Source organism: Coregonus lavaretus (genome assembly GCF_964263955.1).
Source record: "Coregonus lavaretus genome assembly, chromosome: 11".
Taxonomy (NCBI): Eukaryota; Metazoa; Chordata; class Actinopteri; order Salmoniformes; family Salmonidae; genus Coregonus; species Coregonus lavaretus.
The window spans coordinates 35296577-35318683 of NC_139998.1; the positions used below are offsets into that span (position 1 = coordinate 35296577).

A 22107-nucleotide genomic window follows, 5' to 3' on the forward strand; every position below is an offset into this window, starting at 1 on the left:
CTTTATCAATTGATACTAGTCAAGTTCGCAATAACACTGAGTGTTCTGTATAAACCAGGGAAATGGTGGAATATCAATATACTATGGCGAAACATTAATCCAGAGCTGTCTTTAAAGCCGTGGTGCCTTGAAGAGTGGGTTTCCACTAGATAACACAGGTACAAAGTCAAAATTGGCTATATTGTAAATATTCTTAATTTAAGGTTAGGATTAGGCATGTTAGCAGTGTGGTTAAGGTTAAGGTCAGGGTTAGCTTTAAAATCACATTATAAGAAGATCAATTGTAAAAAAAATAGGCAGGGCTTATGACTTTGTGTGTGCTCCGGGTACCCTCTCAGTGCCAGGGAAAAACATGCCTGCCTGCCTGCCTGCCTGCCTGGGTAGTGTTGTGTTGAAGCAGGCTGAGTGTGTTCCTGCAGGCCTGAGCTGTCGGTCAACAGGGCAGGCTCCAACATGAAACCAGCATAGCAGTTGCTGCAGTAACCATGGAAACGTGAATGGAAACAAAGGAATCATGATGTTCTTGATGCGTGGAAAGAGAAATGAGGAATGGAACTTACAGGCAAACAGGGGAAGGGACATGGAATATACACAGTGGGTTTTGAAAACGGGTAGCCTATGTGTAAAAAGTACCTCGGAGGCTGTGTGCTATTCCAGATGTGTAAAATGCCCTCTCTTTATATTCACTGAGCATAATAGTAATCCTCACAATGGTTTCTCTTTGGATCATGATGAAAGCTACAGCATATGAAGCACACAACTATACACACACAGCCAAAAAACACACAGAAGAGCAGGCATAGAGAAGTGAAGGGTTTTTAAAGTGAAGGGTTTTCCTCCCTGTCCATCTAGGCGTGAGAGAAGGGTTCACTCTGGGTGGAGGAGCCATCTGTTCTCTGGGGGTAAAGAGGGAAGTGTGATAACACAGAAAAGGGAGGGGGGTAACAATCAGAAGGAGAGACACAGAGACTAGGAGTTCCAGTCAAACAGACAGAGCAGCGAAGAAACATATACAGTCTGCTCCACTCTAGCCTCAGAGATGGGAGAACACAAGGGGGTGATGAGTATGTGTACATCTTCTATCAGTGTGAGTCAGACATACACTGTGTTAGTCACCACCACCTGGATTTATCTTTCACATGAACAAGACCTTATCAACCTTACACACCCCCACATGTCCACCCTCCACCTCCGCTGTGTGTGCGTGGTGGTTGCGTGTTTGTGTGTGAGTACAGTACTTGTTTGAGAAAAACATACTGTATTCCTGTGTATTATTTTCAGATCGGTCGAACAGAGACTGCGGTGAATAACCTGAATCCAGTGTTTGGGGTGAAGTTTAAGGTGGACTACCATTTTGAGGAGGTCCAGAAGCTCAAGTTTGCCTTGTTTGATGAGGACAAGTGCAGCAGCCAGCTGTATGAGCATGACTTCCTAGGAGAGTACATCTGTACACTGGGGGTGGTATGCTACCTGTCACATTGTTCTTAGAATCTGTCTGTGACCCCTTTCTGCACCTGTTTAGCACCTGTTTATGTTTATCTGCAGTTGGGCATTTCACCCCTCACTCATTTCTCTCTCTGGTCTGTGACCTTTAGATTGTGTCCAATAAGAAACTTCACCGACCACTGACCTTGGCCAATAGCAAGCCAGCTGGGAAGGGAACCATCACAGTGAGAACATCATGCTTATATACCTCATTCCCACAAAGAAATCCAAGAACCCAAGACATGTTCGCACACACACACACACTGTTCTGTTACATGGTGCAGTGTTACATAGTACAACCCAGTAACAGTTTGTCTTGTGTGCAGATAACTGCGCTGGAACTGTCAGACAATAGAATAATCACACTGACATTGTGTGGGAGAAAGCTTGACAAGAAGGTAAGAGTCAATGCTAGTATATTATAATCCCTGTTAAGTTCTTACTTAATATTTGGAACAACAATAAGATTTTGTCTATTTACATTTTACATTTGAGTTATTTAGCAGAGTCATAGTAAGTTATTTATCACAATCATAGTAAGTATATTTTTCCTCAAAGTAGCTATCAGCAAAGTCAGAGATAGTAAGGGGGAAAAAAGTAAAGTGCGAGTGTTAGTTCACAAAAGTTTATTTGTATTTTTATAGTGGTATGCTGGCAGCTATGTGGGCCATTGTCAAACCAGATTGTTTTGTTTTGTAGGATTTATTTGGTAAATCAGACCCCTACCTAGAGTTCCACAAGCAAGGAGATGATGGGAAATGGATGTTAGTCCACAGGACAGAGGTGAGTTGGTCGGCGGTGGCTGTTTAGACTATTTAAATGTCAACACTGCAGAACTGAGTGTATTATATCACTAAACAAGGTGTCTTACCACCTGCTGACAACAGTAACTGGATAGACCTGGATTGGCTTCTGAGTTCTGTAAATCAAGTGACATGGAATAAGCTTTCTCTCTGTACCTGTTTTTGTGCTGCAGGTGATAAAGAACACTCTGGACCCGGTATGGAAGCCCTTCACAGTACCACTCATCTCCCTCTGTAACGGGGACGTGGACAGGAGCATCAAGGTGAGTAAGGTTTATCAAAATGTGCATTCATCTGAGGGAGATGGCATGAAAATGTTAGCAACGGAATCCCCCTTTAGAAACAGTATGTAAAAAGCCAAACACATTTTAAGAAGTTATTTATTGTGGTATTACTGTATGTTGTCTCGTATTACAGGTACTGTGCTATGATTACGACAACGACGGAGGCCATGACTTCATTGGAGAGTTTCAGACCACTGTCAACAAGATGAGTGAAGCCCAAAATTCACTGGAGGTGAGGGAGGGATTTGAGAGCTGCTCCAGTTTATCTATGGGGGTTTGTTCTGCATGCTTTAGTCTGCTTTGATGTGGATCAAAGACAATGTTCACATTGTCTCCACTCTCAATGTACTCCTCACTGTGAGTGGATTACTCACTTAAGACACTGCAGTTAACACAGCTCACCATTTCTGAATGGAGGACGCCTGTTCATTTGGATATTCACAAGTGTTTATTTACGACCTTGTTTTTTAGCCTGTCCGCACCTAGAGAGAGAAGTATAGAAACTGCTCTGTATTTGACTTCAGTTTTTGGCTCCTGACTTCCTGTTGAAAACCTTGTGCCATTAGCTAATTGCAGAAATGCAAATACAGCCGATGTGAGAAATAGTGTAAATTGCGTGGGTGTGCAGATGGGTCCCAGTTGTATTTTCTCACTCTGTGTTCCTCTTGTCCAGGTCGAATTTGAATGCATTAATCCCAAGAAACAGAAGAAGAAAAAGAGCTACAAAAACTCTGGAATCATCATTCTGAAGTCATGCAAGGTGAACCAAAACACATAGAGACTAATATATATATACTGTACTCTATTCCTCTTAATGACCACTGAGTCAACCCACTTTGGCAACCGCAAAAAGCATATTAAGGCTAAAAGGAAACAGCTTTATTTTATTTTATTATGAATGCACATTAAAGCCGTATGCACACAGATAATGACTTTCCTTCATAATAGATTGTTTTATTACAAACAAAAATGCCTGTAATTGTGGCTTTGCTGCAGGCAGTGATTAGAGCAATGGCTCAAATCCCTGTTAAATGCATTTATTAACATCAGCACAAAACACCTGTCAGTCTCACACAGTCAACCAGGGGCTGCCTGCAGTAATCACCTTTGTTCAGGCAGCCAATTACTGAATATGGAGATGACTCAATCCTATCAAAGAGCCTCTTCCGTGCCTTCTCCAATTATTTGTCTATAGGAAAAATAATTTGAACTTGCTACAGTATGGATGGAAGGGTATGAGTAGAGTTAGAATTAACTTTGAATACTGTCTCCTCAGGTTGAAAGGGACTATACCTTCCTGGACTATATTTTAGGTGGATGCCAAATCATGTTCACTGTGAGTATGTCATCACTCAACTCAGTGTGTCTCCCACTTTTACCTGTAAACTCTGACCCTGTACTCCAACTCTCTACCTGTAAACTCTGACCCTGTACTCCAACTCTCTACCTGTAAACACTGACCCTGTACTCCCACTCTCTACCTGTAAACTCTGACCCTGTACTCCCACTCTCTACCTGTAAACTCTGACACTGTACTCCCACTCTCCTAGTGGCCGGTTATTTTAATGCAGGAAAACTGAAATCAATTTTGCCTCATTTCTACCAGCATGTCACCTGTGCAACTACAGGCAAAATAACTCTACATCACCTTTACTCCACACACAGAGAACCATACAAAGCTCTCCCTCGCCTTCCATTTGGCAAATCTGACCATAACTCTATCCTCCTGATTCCTGCTTACAAGCAAAAACTCAAACAGGAGGTATCAGTGACGCGCTCAATACAGAAGTGGTCCGATAAAGCGGATGCTATTCTACAGGACTTTCGCTAGCACAGCCTGGAATATGTTCCGGGACTCATCCGATGGCATTGAGGAGTTTACCACATCAGTCACCGGCTTCATTAATAAGTACATTGACGACGTCGTCCCCACAGTGACCATACGTACATATCCCAACCAGAAGCCATGGATTACAGGCAACATCCGCACTGGGGCTAAAGGCTAGAGCTGCCACTATCAAGAAGTGGGACACTAACCCGGACGCTTATAAGATATCCCGCTACGCCCTCTGACAAACCATCAAACAGACAAAATTTCAATACAGGACTAAGATCGAATCCCTCTACACCGGCTCTGATGCTCGCCGGATGTGGCAGGGCTTGAAAACTATAGCGGATTACAAAAGGAAACCCAGTCGCGAGCTGCTCAGTGACGTGAGCCTACCAGTCGAGCTAAATGCCTTCTATGCTCGCTTCGAGGCAAGCAACACTGAACCATGCGTGAGCACACCAGCTGTTCCAGATGACTGTGTGATCACGCTCTCCGTAGCCGATGTGAGCAAGATCTTTAAACAGGTTAACATTCACAAGGCCGCAGGGCATGAAGGATTACCAGGACACGTACTCAGAGCATGTGCTGACCAGCTGGCAAGTGTCTTCACTGACATATTCAACCTCTCCCTGACCCAGTCTGTAATACCTACATGTTTCAAGCAGATCACTATAGTCCCTGTGCCCAAGAACGCCGAGATAACCTGTCTAAATGACTATCGCCCCATAGCACACACATTTGTAGCCATGAAATGCTTTGAAAGGCTGCTCATGACTCACATCAACACCATCATCCCAGACACCCTGGACCCACTACAATTCGCATAACGCCCCAACAGATCCACATATAACGCAATCTCTATTGCACTCCACACTGCCCTTTCCCACTTGGACAAAAGGAACACCTACAGTATGTGAGAATGCTGTTCATTGACTAAAGCTCAGTGTTCAACACCATAGTTCCCTCCAAGCTCATCACTATGCTAAGGACGCTGGGACTGAACACCTCCCTCTTTAACTTCTCCAACTAGATCCTGGACTTCTTGACGGGACGCCCCCAAGTGGTGAGGTTAGGCAACAACACATTCGCCACGCTGACCTCTCAACATGGGGGCCCCTCAGGGGTGGGTGCTTAGTCCCCTCCTGTCACTGGCATAATGCAGTTTCTCTGGACCTCCGCAAGGTTGAAGTTTAGACTACCGATCGCTCTCCATGGTGCTGAAATGTCTATGCGGCTTCGAATCGATGATAGGCTTTCTGTGGTGCCAGGGCTTAGCTTTGCTTTAGCTAATGGATAAATGTTTATTGGTAGGCCTATTTGGTCATCATTTTCTCGTGTTAAGCCTAACATTTCACGAAGCTATACACAGTGTTGCAATGCTGCCATTTTTAGACTGCTGGCTGACTTGTTCAGTAATTAAAGTTGGAAATTCAAACATTGCATATTGTAAAATAAATGTTCGATGCAACAGCATACTAATCAGCTACCAATAGTTATTTTTTTTGAATATACGACTGTCCTGTATAGGCTACCTGAACCTGCATGACATGAGCCGTCCTCGCGCTCTCTCCCAGCTTGGATAGAAAGTTGTGTGTAAAACCAGTCTATTAATGCCAAATAATACATTCAGTTCACCCTCAAAACACTAGCTTACTAGGGATTGTTTCATTATGCAGTGTACTATCTATAGCTATATACCATATGTAGCTGTTATTTATAAAAGTTTTATAAAAATGGACACATCAAATAGCCAAACAATGAGGAAACGATAGTTGGCTTGAGAATAAATTCAGACACTATTTATTTTTGAACTCAGTGGGTTTTGTCTGGCTGATAGCCTACACAAATGGGCTGCAATATTCAAGGGAAATTAAATCCAATTAAATCAGATTTGAGAGACTCCCCTAGTGTCCTGAAGTCCTCCTTTTGTGTGTGGAAATGTTTTCACCACGGTCTGTAGGTCCAGGTGCCTGACTGTTTTCTATACTGAGTATTGCCAACCCAGACTTTCCTGAGACATTGTGCATTATATGTCCATTGCGCTGCACACAATTTAAACTTAGTCTTGTATGATGCATGCCAAGATATACCAGAGATAAGGGACTGTTGATATTGCAACCACAAAACTCAAACACCGGTTCACCAGTATGAACGAAATCACAAACAGCTTTTTTTGTTCAAGCCCTCAAGAACTGTTGTAACTGATTTCTATACAGTTAATCTCTTTCTGTAACGTGTTGAGGCCGGCAATTAAGGAGAATGAGAGGTTCAATTAAAGATGTTACAGAACTGCTGTATTTGAAGCACAACTCTCTTCTGCCCAGTTTCCCTGATGTTGCTATGGCAATCATGCTGTTTTTACCATCCCTGAATCGCTTCTGCGGAGAAATCATTTTCTAAACTAAAACTCCCTAAGATCTACCTAAGAAGCATTAGGCTCTCGGTCTGATATGCGCTTTTGAACACCTGAGTAAGCTCCACTCATTGCACTAGCTCCGTCGTAGCCTTGACCATGGCATTTGTTCACCGATATCCCCTCATACTTTCAATCAGTTTATTTTTCACTTTTTCAGTCACATTCCTGAAGCCCAAGAAACAAACACTTACTTTATGGAAATTAAAAAGGTTTATGAATGACTTTTTGGCGGGTTACTGTCAAAATGAAATTAATAAAAAATAGACATCGATGACAGGCGCATTGGCCCCCAGAACCCGTGAGCCCCCCCGCCTTGCGGGGGCTGTCCGGTATGCCAGTGCCTGCTGTACTCCCTGTTCACCCACGACTGCACCCAGGCCTGATCACTAACGACGATGAGACAGCCTATAGGGAGGAGGTCAGCGACCTGGCATTGTGGTGCCAGTACAACAACCTCTCCCTCATAGTCAGCAAGACAAAGGAGCTGATCGTGGACTAAAGGAAACGGAGGGGCGAGCACGCCCCCATTCACATCGGCGGGGCAGTAGTGGAGCACGTCGAGAGCTTCAGGTTCCTCAGAGTCCACATCACTAAGGATCTATCATGGTCCAAACACACCAACACAGTCATGAAGATGGCACGACAAAGCCTCTTACCCCTCAGAAGGCTGAAAAGATTTGGCATGTGTCCTCAGATCCTCAAAAAGTTATACAGCTGCACCATTGAGAACATCTTGACTGGCTGCATCACCGCTTGGTATGGCAACTGCATCCGACCGCAAGGTGCTACAGAGGGTAGTGCGTACGACCCAGTACATCACTGGGGCCGAGCTTCCTACCATCCAGGACCTCTATACCAGGTGGTGACAGAGGAATGCCTTACAAATTGTCAGACTCCAGCCACCCAAGTCATAGACTGTTTTCTCTGCTACCGCATGGCAAGCGGTACCGATGCGGTACGACAAGTCTGTAACCAACAGGACCCTGAACAGCTTCTACCCCCAAGCCACAAGACTGCTTAATAGTTAGTCCAGGTAGCTTTTTGTTAACTATTTAACTATCTGCATTGACCCTTTTTGCAATAACTTGTATATAGCCAAGTTACAGTGCCTTGCAAAGGTATTCATACCCTTGGCGTTTTTCCTATTTTGTTGCATTACAACCTGTAATTTAAATGGATTTTTATCTGGATTTCATGTAATGGACATACACAAAATAGTCCAAATTGGTGAAGTGAATTTAAAGAAATAACTTGTTTCAAAACATTCTACAAAATAAATAACGAATAAGTGGTGCGTGCATATGTATTCACCCCCTTTGCCCATAAATAAGATCTGGTGCAACCAATTACCTTCAGAAGTCACATAATTAGTTACATAAAGTCCACCTGTGTGCAATCTAAGTGTCACATGATCTATCACATGATCTAAGTATATATACACCTGTTCTGAAAGGCCCCAGAGTCTGCAACACCACTAAGCAAGGGGCACCACCAAGCAAGCGGCACCATGAAGACCAAGGAGCTCTCCAAACAGGTCATGGACAAAGTTGTGGAGAAGTACAGATCAGGGTTGGGTTATAAAAAATATCCTAAACTTTGAACATCCTACGGAGCACCATTGAATCCATTTTCTTTTAAATGGAAAGAATATGGCACCACAACAAACCTGCCAAGAGAGGGCCGCCAACCAAAACTCACGGACCAGGCAAGGACGGCATTAATCAGAGAGGCAACAAAGAGACCAAAGATAACCCTGAAGGAGCTGCAAAGCTCCACAGTGGAGATTGGAGTATCTGTCCATAGGACCACTTTAAGCCGTACACTCCACAGAGCTGGGCTTTATGGAAGAATGGCCAGAAAAAAGCCATTGCTTAAAGAAAAAATAAGCAAAAACGTTTGGAATTCGCCAAAAGGCATGTGGGAGACTCCCCAAACATATGGAAGAAGGTACTCTGGTCAGATGAGACTAAAATTTAGCTTTTTGGCCATCAAGGAAAACGCTATGTCTGGCGCAAACCCAACACCTCTCATCACCCTGAGAACACCATCCCCACATTGAAGCATGGTGGTGGCAGCATCATGCTGTGGGGATGTTTTTCATCGACAGGGACTGGGAAACTGGTCAGAATTGAAGGAATGATGGATGGCGCTAAATACAGGGAGATTCTTGAGGGAAACCTGTTTCAGTCTTCCAGAGATTTGAGACTGGGACGGAGGTTCACCTTCCAGCAGGACAATGACCCTAAGCATACTGCTAAAGCAACACTCAAGTGGTTTAAAGGGAAACATTTAAATGTCTTGGAATGGCCTAGTCAAAGCCCCGACCTCAATCCAATTGAGAATCTGTGGTATGACTCAAAGATTGCTGTACACCAGCGGAACCCATCCAACTTGAAGGAGCTGGAGCAGTTTTGCCTTGAAGAATGGGCAAAAATCCCAGTGGCTAGATGTGCCAAGCTTATAGAGACGTACCCCAAGAGAATTGCTGCAAAAGATGGCTCTACAAAGTATTGCCTTTGGGGGGGTGAATAGTTATCCATGCTCAAGTTGTCAGTTTTATTGTCTTATTTCTTGTTTGTTTGACAATAAAAAATATTTGGCATCTTCAAAGTGATAGGCATGTTGTGTAAATCAAATGATACACACCCCCAAAAAATCAATTTTAATTCCAGATTGTAAGGCAACAAAATATGAAAAATGCCAAGGGGGGTGAATACTTTCGCAAGCCACTGTATCGCTACTCATTGTGTACCTATTATTACTTTAATTATTATTATGTGTTTTATTGTTCTATTATTTCTCTATTTCTTTGTCTCTGCATTGTCAGGAAAGGCCTGTAAGTAAGCGTTTCACTGTTAGTCCACACCTGTTGTTTACAAAGCATGTGAGTGATGTGACGAATACAATGTTATTTGATTAGATTTATGAATGCACACTATAATACTGTAAATCTTTGGAAACATGGTACAAGTGTAGGATCTTAATTTGATCACCAAACTTGTAGTGTATTCAAGGTTTAAAAAGGCTTCCAAAGTTTTGTAATCTCCACTTTAAAATGTCAGACTTGATTTGCTCTAACTATAAATGTGTCAACCCCTACAACAATGTCCATTAATTATAATCCACACAACAATTCACATTTCCTGTTACGGCAGGATTATTTTCGTGCTGTGAGAACTAGTCAAATTAAGATCCTGCATCTGTAGGTTCAGATTTCTCCATAGTAGGAGAAAATCGTCATTGGTCTATTTTTGGCTCAGGCTGATGAGAGAAAGATTGTGCGTCCCTGGTGATGTCACACCTTTGTGTCAGAGCTCTATTATTGACCAGCCAGGGTATTTATCTCCAATTGTGCTGAAACATTGTCTACCACCACCACTTACGTATCCATGCTACCGTGAAATACTCAGAGAATCTGTTCCCTTTGTGGTGCCAAAATATATGCATGATCTATTTTCCTATTTTCTCAGCACCCTGGGTATATAAAAGTGTGAAAACAACTGTTACCAACATGACATGTTGTTGTATAGATACTTAAGTACAGACCAAGAGAGAATGTAGACTTAGTTTTTATTTTATTTCAGGGGGGTAGGTAGGTAGATCAGCTTTAATATTGCAGATAGATTTTGGGTTCTATCAATATAATTGTTTGCATAATTTCTAATTCCCCTTATTTAAAAAATAAATAATGTATTAGAATTTTTTCCCCCAACCCTACCACCCCTCCCCTGATTGGAGTAAACTAATGGACAACAATACTTCTACTGCTACTTACAGCTATTTTCGCTCACATGTACAGTACATGTTGTTAAATAATTATATATATTATTCATTTCCTCTTTCTATGGACTTCTATGCCCATATTCTGTATATACTTTGCAGCCACAAAAGAGCTCCACCTGTTTTTTATTATTCCCTGAATTGTAACATTAACTTTCCATTAACGTTCCATTCTGCCACACCTCTTTAGTTACTTGTATGTGACCAGATTTGTTTATTTATGTGGACATTGTTCTGATTAGCAAGCTCTATGTGTGGTCCTGTTCAAGAAATTGTTTTCTCCCCATGTTATTGTCAGATTTTTAAAAAAAGCAAATAGAACATTTGTGTTGCCATAGTTACTGTGGTTTGTGCCGAAGCGAGACTATGTCTTTGCAGGAATAAAAGAGGGAGAGACAGAAAACAATAATAGGAACATGACTGGAGACAACCTCGATGGTTTGGCTTTAGGTGGCTACATCTTATAGGTCACTCTTAAGAGACCAAGGGATTTTGTGGTTGTACTGTATCCATAATATTGTTGTCCTTTTAGTTTACATTTTCTAAAAACCTAGCTGCTAGGCCGGAAATTTGCAATGAATCCTGACAGTTTTACTAAATGTATCCCATTTTAAAAGAGGAGGTACTACAATTTCTACTGGGACAAATTATATTTGTATTAAAAAAATATGTTCAAAATACCAGTAAGATCATAACACCTTAATCATCTACCTTAATCCACTATGATAATTCAAATTATTTCAAGAGTTCACACCTGCATGTTATAATTCAGTCAAGATCGGTGTTTGAGAAGGAATGTGAATCTAAATCCTCAAAGGTGCATCCTACAGTTCTCTTAATCTGATTTATTTTGTCAGAGCTCTTTGAGTTGTCTCACAGAGAAAGCTGTTCTCTCTCTCTCCGTTCCACGGCATTGAATCAGATTTAGCATGCACCTAATCCTAATCTGTTAGAGGAGAAATCTTCTCTACAGAGATGCAGATGAGAAGCGCTGCTCATATATAGACTGGAACTACAGACTACAGTGTTTGCGGTAGTTGCAGGGAAAAACATATTGACTATATAACACGGCAGTATAGCATTGTATTAAAAGCAGCTTTAGAGTAGTTGTCAAACTAGCCTACAGGTCAGGCCTGCGGTGTGGAGCGGTGCTTAGTAGACCAGTGTTAAGACTTGTAGTCATCCATGAGGTCATCTGATTGTACATTAGGTTGTTATCTCAGCACCGACCAGCCCTATCAGAACCCTGTACCCAGGGTTAAAGACATGGTTAAGAAACAGAGGGGTCATTCATCTGGACTAAATTGAGGTAAAGCTGAAGATTTGAGTCAGTTCCCTGCTCATGCAGAGTAGCAGCACACTCATCACATTGCTTAGGGCTTGATTGAGACGCAGGGGATCAGGCATATGAAGTGGCACCCTGATTCTGTCAGATCGTATCTCTCTCTCCCTTTCCCTCTCTTTCTCTCTTTCTCTCCCTCTCTTTCTCTCTTTCTCTCTCTTCTCTTTCTCTCCTCACCTTGTCCATCTATTGTCCAATAGAGGCTGTCCAGTTGTCAGCCACAGCTTTGGTAGGAACTGGAGGAGATCTGAGTAGCAGCCATGCTCTTTGATAGGATTGTTGGTTAAAGGCAGTAGCATGGACTGGATGAGGATGTGGGCTTGTTGGTGTGTGAACGCTTGGACTCACCGCCTCAGGGAGGGCTTGTTAGTTGAAATATTTGAGTTAATTAGCATGCTTATATTGTAACCATCTTAAATTAAGTCACTTTGCCTGAGGACAATATCCTGAAAAGGGGCTCTCTAGGATTCACTGGAATCTTTTTCTATGCTCCACATCTTTGTTCATATTTTAAGCTGGTTTATAGGCTTTGTTTGTGTTTGTGAGCATGTCTGTCTTCTGTCTTGCTGTTCCTGTAGGTTGGCATTGACTTCACAGCATCTAATGGGAACCCTCGGGAGGCCTCCTCTCTTCACTACATCAACCCTTTGGGCAGCAACGAGTACTTGTCCGCCATCCTGGCTGTGGGCCAGATCATCCAGGACTATGACACGTGAGTCCCATTAGTGTAAACAGTAATGACAGAACTCAATATGATCAAATCACAGATAAATAAAGTCTTCTATTTTATACATCACAGTCTTAAGTCACTAAAAGGTCCCTTCAACTCTTCTAATTCTGTGTCTACTCAGTCATATTCTTTATGTCACTCATTGTTTCTGATAAAGTACCATCCCAAGTTTATTGAGATGTTCCATAATGCAAAATTGGATGTTGATTTTTGCTGAAGTTGCTTTTTACTCATCACTGCCAAACTGTTGCCCTCCTTCCTCAGTGACAAAATGTTTCCTGCTCTGGGATTTGGGGCTCAACTCCCTCCAGACTGGAAAGTAAGTGTATGTACTGTCTACATGTGAGGGTGTGTCTTCACGGCACACTACATATGATAGAAGTAGAGCTGAAAAGAATGCTAAAGAGAAGAGGGAGACTGGAAGACAGAGGTATCACGGAGTATGTATAATACATGCATATTCCAATAATTATGCAACTGTCATCCCATCTGGGTTGCCATGGCACTGCACTGATGTAAAGGACAACGGAATGAGGAGGGTGAGCAACAGAAATGGACAGAATATTTAGCCTTGCGTTCATATACTTTATGGGAAGTGTTTAGGGAGGTTAAATCCATCAGTGGTCTGAGAGGACTAGAGGAAGTAGAGGAAGGAGAGGTTGAAAAAATTGGAATGAAAGGGCACTGCAGGGATGGGAATGTGTAATGGAATTGGAGAGGAGGAAAGCAAGAAAGAATAGATAATGTGAAGCAGTGGGAAGGGAGGAAGAGAAAATGCTTGTCACATGATTCACTGCTTTTCCCACCTGCTACAATCATACAATGGAAATGCATATTTCTACTGCACCCACATTCCTCTACAGTCTCTCTTACAGCCATTGGAAATTCTCAATGTACAATTTCTGCACCTGAGGCTTGGTTTTTGTCTCCTGAACCTGCAGGTGTCTCATGAATTTGCCATCAACTTTGACCCCACCAATCCATTCTGCCAAGGTGAGCAACTACTATGTTTTCTGTAACCCCTATTAAAAACCTTATTACAATGTACTTACTGCAGGCTGCACTTACTAGGGTTTGTTTCTTGCTTTATCCATGGAGTGGGTATTATTTCTAATTTATTTGAAAACTACCCTCTGTCTGCTGGTGAATGTGCTGGTTTGTGCTGGTTTCCATGTGTGATTCCTGTTTCCTGTGGTCAGGCGTGGATGGGATTGCCCAGGCCTACTCTGCCTGCCTGCCTCACATCCGCTTCTATGGCCCCACCAACTTCTCCCCCATCATCACCCATGTGGCCCGCTTCGCCACCCAGGCCCTGCAACAGGAGACTGCTGCGGTGAGAAGTGTTTGCTATCACTATTAGGACTTCTAGTTTCATTGTTTTATTGTTTATCCCTTTTCATTCTATTGAATCTGTCATTTTCCTGTTAAAGATGGCCATCCGACTCATGTCATTAGTATGAGTCAACATTACCAGTTCTAAATTATATGTAAATCCCCTCACATGACCAATGCTTATTGACTTTAAAGGCGGGTGCACTTTGTAGTAAAGACAGGCATTGTTCCACTGCCCAGGGCCAGATATGGTAGCACATGCTGATCATGTGATGGGTTTACCAACAGTAACCCAGAGCTCCTGAAGTCACAGAACCGTTAAACATTCACAAGGTTGGAGAGGTATTAGGGTACTAGGGGGTAACTAGCCCCCTGGGGTAACTGTCCCACAAGATGTCACCAAATTATTTTCCAAACACTTTCCCTGGCTGCCACTGCTCTTGCTCAACAACAAAAATGACTCTGTGTCATCACAACGTTTTGAGATATTTCAACAAAATGATTTTGTGGTAAGTTTATATATATTTTTTATGTTTTGAAAAAGTTGTAGATAATAATAAGCCATTTAGCAGACGCTTTTATCCAAAGCGACTTACAGTCATGCGTGCATTCATTTTTGTATATGGGTGGTCCCGGGGATCGAACCCACTACCCTGGCATTACAAGCGCCGTGCTCTACCAACTGAGCTACAGAGGACCACGTAGATCTATTCCAATTAAGTAGATCTATAATAGTTTTTTAAATGTACAGGTAGGAAAGCCTTAAGATAAATAATCCACTTGTTTAGAAATAAATATTTAGATAATTTTTTCATAAAATAGTAATATGTTGGATGAGTGTGTTGGGGGCAACTTGCCCCCCCCCCCCTTACTAGGGGGTAACTTTCCCCTGGGGGCTAGTTACCCCTTTATGGTTATGAATGTGTTTCTACCAGTCATTTAGACAATGACCAGCCCAGTTGGCACTAGTTTATGCTAACATGCTAGCTTGCAACTTCACTAGCAGTAAATGCTAGCCAGCTAGCTAGTTAGCATAAGCTGCTAGGAGTGCTAGCTAGCAACCTTACTATCAGATCGTCTGACGTAACATACATTAAAAATATAACTGAACTTAACTGCAGTTGTAAATGTTTCCACTAGTGACTGATAGCTTTACAGTTAATGTTACTTTATAGCCTTTTATCTATTTTACACACCATTTTATGTCATATAGCGAGATAGCTAGCTACGTTTTTAAGAGAGAGCTTTTCAGTTGACATCTCTCCCCCTGTTTTCAGTCACAGGTGGGGACTGGATTAGGTGTGAGCAGTGCAGGAGGTGGGCTCATGAGTTGTGCTCCAATTTTACTGGGGATAGCTTTATTTGTGACCTACAGTACCAGTCAAAAGTTTGGAAACACCTACTCATTCAAGGGTTTTTCTTTATTTTTACTATTTTCTACATTGTAGAATAATAGTGAAGACATCAAAACTATGAAATAACACATATGGAATCATGTAGTAACCAAAAAAGTGTTAAACAAATCAAAATATATTTGAGATTTGAGATTCTTCAAAGTAGCTACCCTTTGCCTTGATGACAGCTTTGCACACTCTTGGCATTCTCTCAACCAGCTTCACCAGGAATGCTTTTCCAACAGTCTTGAAGGAGTTCCCACGTATGCTGAGCACTTGTTGGCTGCTTTTCCTTCACTCTGCGGTCCAACTCATCCCAAGCCATCTCAGTTGGATTGAGGTCGGGTGATTGTGGAAGCAGGGCATCTGATGCAGCACTCCATCACTCTATTTCTTGGTCAAATAGCTCTTACACAGCCTGGAGGTGTGTCGGGTCATTGTCCTGTTGAAAAACAAATGATAGTCCCACTAAGCGCAAACCAGATGGGATGGCGTTTCACTGCAGAATGCTGTGGTAGCCATGCTGGTTAAGTGTGCCTTGAATTCTTAATAAATCACGGACAGTGTCACCAGCAAAGCACCCCCACACCATCACACTTCCTCCTCCATGCTTCACGGTGGGAACCACACATGCAGAGATGATCCATTCACCTACTCTGCGTCTCACAAAGACACGGTGGTTGGAACCCAAAATCACAAATTTGGACTCATCAGACCAAAGGACAGATTTCCACCGGTCAAATGTCCATTGCTTGTGTTTCTTGGCCCAAGCAAGTCTCTTCTTCTTATTGGTGTCCTTTAGTAGTGGTTTCTTTGCAGCAATTCGACCATGAATGCCTGATTCATGCAGTCTCCTCTGAACAGTTGATGTTGAGATGTGTCTGTTACTTGAACTCTGTGAAGCATTTATTTGGGCTGCAATTTCTGAGGCTGGTAACTCTAATGAACTTATCCTCTGCAGCAGAGGTAACTATGGGTCTTCCATTACTGTGGCGGTCCTCATGAGAGCCAGTTTCATCATAGCGCTTGATGTTTTTTGCGATTGCGCTTGAAAAAACGTTCAAAGTTCTTTTTCCAGATTGACTGACCTTCATGTCTTAAAGTAATGATGGACTGTCGTTTCTCTTTGCTTATTTCAGCTGTTCTTGCCATAATATGGACTTGGTCTTTTACCAAATAGGGCTATCTTCTGTATACCAACCCTACCTTGTCACAACACAGCTGATTGGCTCAAATGCATTAAGAAGGAAAGAAATTCCACAAAATAACTTTTAAGAAGGCACACCTGTTAATTGAAATGCATTCCAGGTGACTACCTCATGAAGCTGGTTGAGAGAATGCCAAGAGTGTGTAAAGCTGTCATCAAGGCAAAGGGTGGCTACTTTGAAGAATCTCAAATATAAAATATATTTTGATGTGTTAAACAATTTTTTGTTTACTACATGATTCCATATGTGTTATTTCATAGTTTTGATGTCTTCACTATTATTCTACAATGTAGAAAATAGTAAAAATAAAGAAAAACCCTTGAATGAGTAGGTGTGTCCAAACTTTTGACTGGTACTATATAAGTATAAAAAGTAAATGTAATTGCTAAAATGTACTCAAGTATCAAAAGTAAAAGTATAAATCATTAGAAATTCCTTATTAAGCAAACCATACAGCACGGTTATTGTTATTGTTATTAAATATTAAATTCCAATGTTATTTAATGTTATTAGTTATATTCCGTTCCTATATGATATTCCAATGAATATTTTTTTTTATGAATTAAAAACAACTATTGAAAATATTTTGCTCCTGAATGTCATTCTAAAGCCTGCTGGGATTTAAAATCTTGCATTATTCAAATCATATTTAGTGCAATTGTACATAATGGATTGTATGGGAAATGAACAACAAAGAAAGAACAAAGAATATTAATATGCAAGTGAGTTAAAAAGAGGGCTTAACATCAAATCTCCTCATAATGCAGATATTAATGGTGACATGTGCAACACCATTTCCCCCCTATATTTTATTTAAATAATAAAAATAAGACAACTAGACTTAACTTTTAAGTATTTCTTACTAAAGAATTTCTAAATAAAACTGATTAAATGGATTTTAACACACTTGTGTGAAACCCTATCCCATAATCTTCTACCGGGGTAACTGGCACACCCGGTACTTTAAAAAGCCCCTTTTCTATAAACAACATTTCATGAAATAACTAGTGTAAACTGTAGCCATTTATTTACCTTTATAGTTTATTTGTCTAAGCAGGACCTTCATCCACATACCAATTTTTTTTTTTTACAAACATTGCTTTTTTGTGTCAGCAATTAGACATTGTTCTTAGGGGGGGGGCTAGTTACCCACTAGTACCCTACCACTGAGCCATTACATAACGTCTTCTTGTTCCGGGGTAGAGGTTTTTATAGAAAGATTCCATATCCATGGAAACTTACCCTCACCCTAGCTGAAACAACTTAAAAAACATATTTAACAATATTGGAAATATCTTGAGTGATGACTACAACATCGACTCTATATGCACCCTATCCAAACACTTTGTACTCATGCCTGTTTTTACAACAATAGTGCTCTGTACTCTGCCTCTCATGCATAATGAGACATAACAGACTCTAGCTTATTGGTAAAGTCATAACAGTTACAGTGTAAAGAGTCCAGCTCATTGGACAGCCTTCCCTGTAGGAACAATTGTTTCCTGTGTCTATCAGACAGGCTTGTTCCCCTCAGAGCTGCTCAGCATGCTGTAATTAGAAAATAATGAGTCCCCTTACTGCTGTTCACATGGGCCTATCAGCAAGCTGTGTGTTTTGTGTTTTGTGAGTGTGTGTATGTGTGTGTGTGTGTGTGTTTTGGTAGGTAAGACTGGGAGTTGGATCCAGCACTAACAGATCCTAATTGCTGTGTGAGAAACCTCAAAACTCTGATTCTGGTTGTCAGTTCAAAGACAGCAGAGGCATTTTGAAAATCACTCTTATTACCAGCCCAGAGGAGAGGAGAGCAGCCATTAAAATCCCCCTTTCAATTATAGTGATTCAGTGAACAAATGTTCCCTCTTTTCCTTTTGTGGGTTTTAATGACTAATGAGGCAAAGACCCAGAGTTCTGCTCCATTCTGTTTGCAGTCCAACAGAATGGTCTCTCTGTCTGTCTCTGCTACAGGAGAGGTTCTGACTCTAGACAGAGATGCAGCACTGGAGAATGTGACAGCAAGGTTGTGACAGTGGCCGCGTTCGAGAAGATCACTTTTGTCAAGTCGGGTACCATCGTTGGTCACCGCCTTTCAAAGTGTGTTGCATTATGGGGATACAAATTGTCTGACTTGCGCCTACATGTGATCAAAAGTCATGTGATCAAAGATCATGAAGTTTTGGCTGCAGTCAACTGCAAGTTTCTACACTTGCTCTTCACCAACTTCATCCTGCAGCCATCACCTGCATTGTGGGAGGCTCTATTGTCAACCAATCATTAGGGTGTTATTGTTCGACCCATGCGAACGTGACACTCATGTTTATGAGTGTGTGATATGGAGGTTGGAGACATGTTTATTTCGACATTATAAAGAACAACTTTTATAAACAATGGCAACGCTGCCATGTTGCACCAACCCCTGCTATTGGAAAACCACCTCGACTTTAGCCTACAGTCTGTTGCTTTCTCATTACCACTCAAACGAGCCCAGTGACTCTTACATTTGTCATTTAACAGATGCTCTGGATTTACAGTAGTGAGTGCATAAATATTCATACTTTTTCCCCGTGGGAATCGAACCAACAACCTTGACAGCGCCATGCTCTACCAACTGAGACACATGAGACTCTAGTGTGAACAGACTAGAATGAGACAGTTAAAGAGTATTTTCCTCCAGGGAAGGAAGACTGACCAGGACACAATGTCAAAGTGAAGGATATACAGTAGCTAACATTCATAAACCCTAAAAATAGTGAAAATACAGCCCAGACCCCTCACTGGACCTTCTGTTTCCTGGCTTCACATTCAGATGTACACAGCATGTGGGTTTGACAAGTAATAGCTTGTTATTATTAAGCATCCTTTAGAGGCTCCTGGGAGCTTTTTGTCCCTAATTGCACCCTGTCACCCCAGAGAATAGGAGAGAAACAAGTGGGAAATAGAGAAAGACCAAGGAGAATTTTGCTGCAATTTGCCGGTATATTCACTGTAAAAACAAGATAAATTAGCTATTGTGTTCACTTCACAAGGTTTTAGAAACGGAAGAGATAGATAAATACGTTGGAGTGTGTATGTGTGCACTCGCAAATCACCTGCTAGGCACTGTAGATGTCTGTCCCTGTCCCTGCCTTGGATAATGATTGTGGGTGTGTATGAGTGTGTGCAAATCGGCTGTGCTTCGGCGCAGTAGATGTGTCTGTCTCTGTCTCTTAGATAATGATTCATTAATGAGCATGCCTGTAAGTACATTAAAGGAGCAGACTTCACAGCGTCCACAGCATGGGAGCGGGGGCTGCTATCAAACACAGGCCAACTCTGGTGGCCCATCTGACGGGAAGCAGGCAGGAGCAAGGGGGCGCAACAGCCAGCATATCTGAGGGACTGTGTTTGTATGGGAGGAAACTACTGACAAGACTACAGAGATTACTAGAGAGCAGTTAGTACAGACAATAGCCAAGCCGTGTGTGTGTGTTGCTGTGTTTGTGAACTCTGTCTGTGTGTATTTGAGTAAAAGCATGCATATTTGTGCACAGTGTTGGGTGGGTTACTTTCTTAATGTAATCCTTTACAGTTACTAGTTACCTGTCCAAAAATGTTATCAATAATGTAACTTTGGATTACCCAAACTCAGTAACATAATCTGATTACTTTCAGTTACTTTTAGATTGCTTTCCCCTTCAGAGGCATTAAACGAAGACAAAAATGAATATTACCAATTTGAACGACATCTATTGCAAGATAAATCAATGTTATAGTTTACATAGCGTGAGCTCCAAAATATTGGGACAGTGACCATTTTTTGTTGTTGTTTTGGCTCTGTACTCCAGCACTTTGGATTTGAAAAAATATACAATGACTATGTAGCCTAAACATCAGCTGCTAAACAGGACACTCAGGTGTGTTTCAGGGCTGGATGAAAAGCTAGCACACCCAGTAGCTCTCCAGATGGAGGGTTGACCACATGTGTTTCATACAGTAGCCTAACAGTGCAGTTATTCTACTTTGTGGGGGGTTAAGTGCCTTGATCAAGGGCACAACGGCAGGAGATAATAGGCCTACGTGGGATCAGAGACCATCAGCCTTCTAGTGTCAATACCACATTTATGCTGACTTTTTATGTAGGCTACATAGAGACTCCACCAATTATTGGTCATGGAAATATGGTTGTAATGGAGAAGTCATGGAAAAGTCATGAAATTCCATCTGTCAAAATGTGTTAACCCTTTATTTAGTGAATTATCAGAGGTCTCTATAGAATACTGTATTCTAGTATTTCTAGCATTCTAATGGACCGACTTGAAAAAAGACACCTCCTGTACCTTTTTCATCCCAAGTCAAGCACTGGGTAGCATCCACATGAATGTAGAAGTGTTTAGAAACATATTCTATTCTTATTTACAATAAAAGTGACTCCAAAATGACACCATTCATTTCTATTGGGCACAAAACTCTCTCAAACACAACCAAAACAAACAGCAAATGCATCCAACAAGTTTGTACAGTCACAAGCTTAATGTAGTCATTGCGTGCTAGGAATATGGGACCAAATACTTAACTTTTTACTACTTTATTACACATAAGTGAATTTGTCCCAATAATTTTGGTCCCCTAAAATGGGGGGACTTTGTGCAAAAAGTGCTGTAATTTCTAAACGGTTTACCCGATATGGATGAAAATACCCTAAAATTAAAGCTGTCTGTCTGCACTTTAACCACGTAGTCATTGTATCATTCCAAATCCAAAGTGCTGGAGTACAGAGCCAAAACAACAACAAAATATGTCACTGCCCCAATACTTTTGGAGCTCACTGTAGCTGGCCGTAAATGAATGTTGCATTTTACTTTATGGATTATGTACGCTTCTAACACATTGCTTTCTACTTCAATACAGATAATAAAATGATTAGGCTTTATATTTACATTAAAAACCTAAGTCTGTCAGATTTCCAGTCATTCCAATGAATTAAATACCTCTTGATCTTCAAGAACAGGACTTGGAAATATAGATTAGTCTAATTGTTTTACCTAAACAAAACCCCAAAACAAAGGATTTATTAGCCTACTCTGTTGTTTATGTTTTTGTCACGGAAGACTTATTGGGCTCATTGCTTCAAAACATGGTTGAAAAAGAAATGCTGCTCTCATGGAATGGCATGCTTTTAGCACTACCGGAAAGTGGTATTTGCATGGTGTGAAAAATGAATGCCATATGCTGCATTTGCTATAGACCTAGTGTTTACATTTTTGTTGGTGACACCATAGATTAGGAATTAGAATACTTAATTAATTTAATAGGATCTCTATGGGTGACACTTTGATATCTTGATAATTTGCAGCTGTTGAAGTCTATCAAAAGTGAGTTTAAGCATGTGTCCCAGTAGCGGCCGCTGATTGGCTGAATACCCAGGGCGCGAGGTGGTGTCACGATCGTCTACCAAAGATGAGGACCAAGGCGCAGCGTTGCAGGCAAACATACTCTTTAATTAGAGACACGATCAAAACAACAAAC

General features: G+C 41.4%; 1 protein-coding gene across 1 annotated transcript in view; it reads left to right on the forward strand.

Annotated features, from left to right (window-relative positions):
• Window positions 1-22107, forward strand: part of LOC311136961 (copine-2-like) — a gene marked incomplete at both ends in the record, with an annotated part of 34664 nt that overhangs the window by 1520 nt on the left and 11037 nt on the right. The window contains 12 exons of the mRNA XM_084171294.1: window positions 1282-1461; window positions 1596-1670; window positions 1812-1883; window positions 2185-2268; window positions 2462-2551; window positions 2706-2804; window positions 3246-3332; window positions 3849-3908; window positions 12520-12653; window positions 12936-12990; window positions 13613-13664; window positions 13871-14004. Coding sequence (XP_084027420.1) covers window positions 1282-1461; window positions 1596-1670; window positions 1812-1883; window positions 2185-2268; window positions 2462-2551; window positions 2706-2804; window positions 3246-3332; window positions 3849-3908; window positions 12520-12653; window positions 12936-12990; window positions 13613-13664; window positions 13871-14004 — 1122 coding nt within the window. The remainder of the gene's footprint in view (window positions 1-1281; window positions 1462-1595; window positions 1671-1811; window positions 1884-2184; window positions 2269-2461; window positions 2552-2705; window positions 2805-3245; window positions 3333-3848; window positions 3909-12519; window positions 12654-12935; window positions 12991-13612; window positions 13665-13870; window positions 14005-22107) is intronic.